Source organism: Gracilinanus agilis, chromosome 6 (genome assembly GCF_016433145.1).
Source record: "Gracilinanus agilis isolate LMUSP501 chromosome 6, AgileGrace, whole genome shotgun sequence".
NCBI classification, from domain to species: Eukaryota; Metazoa; Chordata; class Mammalia; order Didelphimorphia; family Didelphidae; genus Gracilinanus; species Gracilinanus agilis.
Window position 1 is genome coordinate 209,249,062 of NC_058135.1, and position 7,481 is coordinate 209,256,542.

A 7,481-nucleotide genomic window follows, 5' to 3' on the forward strand; every position below is an offset into this window, starting at 1 on the left:
TCTAAGGTTCTTTCCACTTGCATGACCTAAGCAATAATCTAGAATCCAATTATAGGACTTAGAAATAAAAATGTTCTCAGATATCTAGTCCATCAAACTTCATTTTGTAAATTAAGAAAACTGGGGGCAGAAAAAAGTGATGTGGTCAGTCACATAAGTAGCAGAATCAGGATTTGAACTCAGGTCCTTGGACAGCTTTCCATCATACCACTATGCATCTAGTCCACCCATATCATTTTATAATATATCAGGACCATCAAATTTAGTCTTCTTAAAAAATAAGACCAGAAAAATGTGCTAAGCTTCTAGCACTTCATTATGTTTAGGGCAGTGGTTCTAAAATGAGGGCTGAGATTGTTAGAGGCCCTGGCTGGAACAGGGGAAGAAGAAAAGAAGGAAGTAGTAGATGAAGTTATTGTAAAGTACCATGAATGCCAATGAGAATTCTTATTTTCCCTCTCACTGGATACTACTATAAAACTACTACCATATATTGATGAGTTGTAGTTATTCATATATTCATGTTGGTTGCTTTTTTTAATGTTAAACATCTTTATATTAGAACAGATTAGGAATTAATATTTTGTTAGGGGAAAGGGAAGAAGATTGGGTAGTAGTGGCTCATAATTCACTATAAGGCAATGTTCTTGCGGCTCAGTTTTCCTTTATCAAAGGAAATCAAAGAATTAAAAGCAAGGATAACTTAGTCTACTACTGTGGCAATTTACTTCCTATCAAGCAAGCAGACAACACCATTAACAGCTGTCTCTGTAACAGGGTGCAGAGTATAAAACACTTTGACCTGTTTAGAATATTCTGGATAGTTCAGTCTTTCTGAAGTGCTAATCATCTCTTTTTATCCCTACACACAATTTGCATTTTCTCTCCCTTTCATTCTGGCTTCTTTCCTTTCCCATTCCTTTGCCCTCAAAAAAAAATTAATAGTCTACCTAAATATAAGAAAAGCCAATTGTTTTTAATCCCAGCTATTCATTTGGGGGTCCCCAAAGGAGGAGAAAGCTGCTCCCAATCTCTGGTTGCTTCTATCAAGTGTCGCTGCCCATGACTCATCCACTCTTCCTGGTCTTCATATATCCTTCCACAAAACCAACATTTAAACATACCCTGTACTGATTCATCTGGTAAGGAATCCACTACCTGGTAGCTGTTCTTGTGGATCTTTTTAAGTTTCATTTTCAGCATAGTCTTTTTCACTGGGCACACTGCCTCCAGGTTCTGATAGATAAGTCGCCTGTGATGCCGCTTTATACCTAGTTGGTCACATGTTCGTTCTGATAAAACCACTTTAAGGACATTCGCTTTATACTTGTTGACAACCTTCATAACATTAATAACTTCTATTGAATCAACATCTGGGTGGTTTAACACAACAACAGGTTGGTTCCGGCGGGGGCATTTAATCAACTGCTCTGTTTTAACAGGTATAAGTCTGAGATGTCTTGATGTCATAAAAATACAAACATCCGGAAGCATGTGACTGGAGTCAGACAGAATTTTTGTTTTTTTCTTGGAAAGAAGTGCCTGTTTTGTATTAATTTTGGACCCTGATGGACCTTTAAAAGTCAATTTTTCCTGTTTATCCTGGTCATTGCCTTCTTCTGTTTGTGGACATGAAGAATTGGATTTGTCAGAGACAGTACTGGTAGTATATTCTTGATTTGGCTTGTTCTCCAGCAATGTACCAAAATTTCTGGAACTGTCTATTAACCGATTTTTATTTGTCAAAGACAAGTCTTCAGCTATCTGTTCAAGACAATTGGAAGGAACAGATTTTGATAATTCTCTTTCATTGCCATCAGGAGGCAATTTATTCTCTACTAAATGTTCATTCTCAGTGGAACTGAATGCTTTCAACCCAGTGTCTTTTGGAATGAACACAGAAACAGCATCATTATTGTTTGTGATTTCCTTAGCTTTTGTTTGCTCATACACATTGTCCTGCTGTTGCATTTGTTCATGAATCAGTTGTTCAACACCAGCAGCATTGTTCTGTAGTGCCTGGGGTAGAACCAGGTCAGTATTTGGTATGTTATGTCCCTGAACACAGTCTAGGGGAGTTTCCAAAGGTAAGGACTGTTGTTCCACAGTGCTTGAAGGAGACAGTGAAGTTTTTGAAGATTCAGTAGCAGCAATCAACTGAGCAATTTTTCTCTGCAAAGAATTAAATGACTTTGTCCTAAAACATGAATTGTCCCATTTAATCCCTTCAGGGATATTTTCAACCCCAGAGCTAAGAGAAAACACTGATGAAATGACAGGGCCATCTGAAGAAGTGATGTTACTTCCTGAATTCTGAAGAGCAACTCCAACAAGGTCTTCCGACATAACCTCCTCAGGATCTTGAGTCTTAATATCATTTTCTCTAATTAAGTTGATATGTGATTGTTCACTTCTATGTAAAGTGGAATCTTGCATTGAATTTGAATCACCAGATTCTTTTGCTTGTGCTTGATTCAGCTTCTCACTGAAAGTAACCATTTTAGAAGTATCAACTTCATTCCTGTGCAAAGAGGCTTCTGGGTTTAATGGCAACATGCCTTTTTTTGGCAAAGCCACAAGAGTTTCAGTAGACTTGCAGCCTGACGGTTTCTCTAAATAGTTCTGAAATCTCTCTTGACAGGGGGAGAGGGCAGACAAAGTTGGAAAAACATTATTCATCACAGATAATGAAGAAAAATTATTTTGTTCAATATGACCATCTCTTGAGGAAAGAGGAGAGAGGGCAGTTCTGTTTGGAAATGAAAGCACTTCTTGACTCCAATTCTCAACTCTGTCATTATTTGGACAGGACTCACATTGGTTTTGATTAGTCATTGAAGTATTCTTTAACACTTGAGAATCAGAAGATTTTATACAGTCTATATCCTTCATGTGTGTATAATCAGTGGAATGCAGATTATTAACGTCCAATGGCTTCTCAGGACTCCCTTCCATTGCTGGTGGGGTTTGTTCAGTAGGCACTAATTTTTCTTGCTCATTTGGCACTGTGTGTTTGTTTATAAGCTCATACTTACCTTCATCAGAGCTGCCAAATTTAAAGCCATTTTTTTCTTTCAGAGGAATTAGTTTTAGAACAAGTTGTTGAGTCCCATTGACCACCTTAACATCTATCAGCTGGGCTAAACAGTTATCAGGGACTCTAAGTTCTGCTGGTGCAACCACAGTGAGTGGCATGCCAGGTTGCACAGGTTCTTTTGTTGGAGATAACAATTCAACTTCCACATTTTCATTCTCAAAAAGGTTAACTTTGCTTGGTTCAGGAAGGCAAGCTTTATCAGGAGCTGAGGCTGCTTCATCCCTGCTGCACTCCTTAGATTCAGGTAAAGAAATAGCAGGGCCTGTTTTGTCCTGATCTCCATGTCCAGGGAAATATAAAGGTGAATCTGATGGCTCATTCAAAATAGAATTTGACTTAGAAACTTCATTTAAAAGATCCTCAGAGTTAAGTTTTGAAAAATTGGTTCTCTTTGGCTGGTGTTCCATAACCTGTCTGAGAGGTCGTTTCTCCCCACTGGTCTCATGAACTCGTCTGGTATGTTTAACTATATAATCATTTCTAACGGCACCATAGTCACAATACTCGCATTGATACGGAAACGTCCCTGTGTGTTTCACCAAATGTCTCTGGAATTCTCCTTTTGTGTATGAGACATAGCTGCAGTGAGAACAAAAGAATTTAATCTCTTCATGTTGGAGTGTGTGCTTTTTATATTGCAGAGGGTCCCTGGTAGAAAATCGGCATTTATCACAATAATATTTGCCTGGTTGAAAGTTTTTCACTTTAAATTGGTTAGTAATAGTCCTTGAAATAGTAGCATCTTTATTTCCTGAATCAATAGAACCTGGTATATCATTCATAAAAGGGATAGAAGGAGATACACCAAAGGTGCACTTGACACAAACAAAGAACATCTGGTCTTCAATTTGACTATATTGGTTATCTTTTTTCAGCTCCTGGAGTGGGACTTTTTGTATACTTCTACACCTTAAACAAGTAACCATACACATCTTGTCATCCTCTGTCTTGGAGTCTTCATAACCATGGGACTGACTTTCTGGTCCATTGGGCTGACTCACATGCTCACTGGCGAGTTGCTTCGGGGATGTAGCCAAAGAATTATTTTTGTCATTCACCTGATCTGTATATAACTGTGGTATTATTTCCTTCATCTTTTTAATCTGCATTTCTAAAAACAATTGTGTGTTGAGTTCTAGCCCTTCAGTCAATGATATCCTTGGTATGCTATCCTCGGCATAGTCCGTTCCTGGCATAGAAGCAACTACCTAAACAATTGTGCTTAATGTTCTTTGTTGGCCAGGGAGGCTTCAAGACTGACTGAAAAATGCAAGGGCTTTCAATTTTCTGATGATTTCAATCCATTACTAAAAAAGAAAATCAGAAAAATGTAATTAATTTAATGAATCTTGTTAACATTTTATTAATAATTCATTTAAAGTATTTTATGGCATTCTTAACAATGAACAAGTTTATTTAACATCTCAATATATTAAGATACCAAAATGCAATCTTTAAAGTTTTTTTTTTAATAGAGGAGGAAAAGAACATAAAAGGATAAACTAAGTACAAAATAAGAAATCAAATTACAGATCCCCAAAATTTCTATTTCAAAACCACCAAAGGAGTGATTTCTATTTTCAAATGATTTCTATGGCATAATAATACTTTACTACCCTTCTGATCCAGGTAGTAACTATTATCATTTTCATTTCTAGCATGTCTTTCTTTACATATGTCAAGTTGTTCTGAAGTTGACATCTTAAGTTTAAACTTTGGGTTGCACTATAGGTAAGGCCAACTTACTAAGTTCAACACCAAGATAGAATGTCTATCACTTTTATATAAAACATAACTGGTATTAAAAAGACAATGATTGGTTCATCTAAAAGAAAAAAAAAAACAGACTAGAAAGCAGACCTCAATTCGAGTCCCTAATTTGATATATACTATCTGCAAACTCTTTAGTAGTCAATAGTAATGATACTAGAGGTAAAGCAACTAAAAATAAAATAGGACATAAATAAAGTAAAGAGGACAATGAATATAAAAATGATTTTGAAAGTATAAAACATTTCACAGAATAAGATGTGATATTTTGACACTTCATGGTTATCAGGCATAACATGGATGAACCAACAAACAAAACTGAACAAAGTTAGGAGAACCAGTAAAAAGAACCATAATACAGGTGATGAGGGTAGGCAATATAAAACATGACAGAGATAAAGGAGAATGAAAAAGATTTTTCAAGGGTAATTAAATTTTGCAATTAAGGGATCACTGGTAACTTTGGATAGAGAAGTTTCGGTTGAATGATGAGATTAGAAGCCAAAATGCAGAGTGCTTAGAAAAAAGTGAAAAAGGTAGAAACAGCAATTACTGCTAGTTTTCTACAGAGGTTTAGCCCTTAAAAGGAAATAAAGGAAAGCTATAGAATTGTAGTTAGTAGAGATGGATCAAAGTGAGAGTTTTCTTAAGAATGGAAGGAAAGACGTGAGCATGTTTATAGGTATCAAGAAAAAAGTCAGTAGTCAAGAATAAAGATTTGTGAGATAGTGGAGATAACAGAAGGGGCAATCTGCTGGAGATGGGACAAAACAGGATCAAGGGTGCACAAAGATGATAGATAGAGGCTGCTAAATGGCACAATGGATAGAGTGCTGGAGACACTCAAATCCAAACTCAGGTTAACTTAGTTTTGCAACCCGAGGCAAGTCATTTGACCTCTCTCGGTTTCATCATTTATAAAATGGGGACAGGAATAACTCCCTGAGTTGTTGGGAAGGTCAAATGACATATTTACAAAGTGTTTTGCAAACTTTAAGGTGCTGTATAAATGTTAGTATTTGCTATGACAAGGAAAAGGGTCACATTTTCATTTGAGAAAGGAGTGGAAGAAATAGAATGATACAAAATGAGGGAGGGAAAAGAGGGAGCTTTCTGTGAATGGCTCTTTTTCAAGGAAGCAAAGTTCTCATCTGAGAGGATAGGAGATGTGGAGTGCAGAGGCAGGCTTCAATGGATAAGAAGTATTACACTAAAACATCAAAGCAAAAAGTCTTCATTCAACTTCGGATTGTTCATTCCATTCTCTCATTAGGCAGATTCCCCTGGCAGTGTCAACAAAACTATGCCTCTGACTTGGCCATCACTTCTTCCTCTGAGTACAAGTTTGTACCTCTTTTCCCCTGATCCTTTCTAGAGAACAGAGAATTTGAGAGCATTTGGCCTTCCAAGGATTTTCAGGTTCTGTGGTACTGTCAGGTCTGGCAGATGTATTGTCTTCCTTGTTCACTGTTCATAAGGGGAGCCACCACTATACTTTGTTCTGGGTAGAAAAAAAAAATGAATGTTCTTATTTCCAAATGGGAGTATTTTGCCATGATATTGCATTTAAAAACAAAATTTTAAAGTTATGCAACTATATGCAAAAGTTGTGTTCATGTACAAATTGACACTTTGAATAGAGAATAAGTGGGAAACATTATCAAAACCCAGTACTTCATTAAGTTCAGAAGATTCATAGTGAGGTCACTACCTTAAAAATAAAAATATACTTATTTTCTCTCCAAGTTGGTCTTCTGAGATGCAATGTTATAGAGAAAACATTGTGAAATAAGTCATTAATAGTCAATTTATTAAGTACCTAAGTGCTAAGGATATAAATACATGTAGTTCCTGACCTCAAGGAGTTTACAATCTAATAAGAGAAGACAAAATGAAAAGTTAAAAAGGTGAGAGGCAGGGAGAAGGTACCAATCAATCTCAGGGGTAAGTAGAGAAATCTGTCAGAGAAGTCCCAAAGTAGTATAACCAGTTGAGAAATAAGAAAATGTCTGAGCTGAGCTCTTCCCTTAAATGGAGGTATGGAGTTCATGAGTCCACCTTCCAATCAGTGAGGTAAATGGTAGTAATGAGTAAAGACTATCAAGGTTGATGAGACTTTACAGGAAGATGAGGTTATTCCAATAATAAGCTTCTGGGGGCATAGTAGAGAAATCAGAAGTTAGAAAGTTGTGGAGGTCTGGCAAGAAACAAGATTGGCTTCTTTTTTAAAAACTAATTGGTATATTAGATTAAAATCACTTTGGAAGAGTCATAAGTCATTGCATAAAGTGCTGCTCTTGACCTGTAATTTCATCCAAGTGTAATCTCCTTAGTGCTGAAAGATGCCAGTGCAATTCAATAATTCATCTGTACTTGTAGTCTCAGAGAACGACCTGAGACATCAAGTTAGTAATTATGCAACATTAAATGAAAGTCATGTGTGTATTCTCTCAGAGTTCTTCTGCTACTCAACATAGTGACTTCCTCCAGATTTCAGGTGTGTTCCCCAGGCAAGGCCGTTTACTGTTCAATAATGTGACTTAGGTGGCATATATACTTTAAACTGACTTCTTTGGCATTCTGACTAGTTTCTCAGTTTTGGTTTTGCCCATGT

General features: G+C 36.6%; 1 protein-coding gene across 1 annotated transcript; it reads right to left on the reverse strand.

Annotated features, from left to right (window-relative positions):
* Nucleotides 1-606: 606 nt before the first annotated feature.
* ZNF518B (zinc finger protein 518B) lies at nt 607-4,309 on the reverse strand. The gene has a single exon (XM_044681190.1). It carries the CDS (start codon nt 4,291-4,293, stop codon nt 991-993), a length of 3,303 nt encoding a protein of 1,100 aa, XP_044537125.1. The 5' UTR covers nt 4,294-4,309; the 3' UTR covers nt 607-990.
* Nucleotides 4,310-7,481: the final 3,172 nt, after the last annotated feature.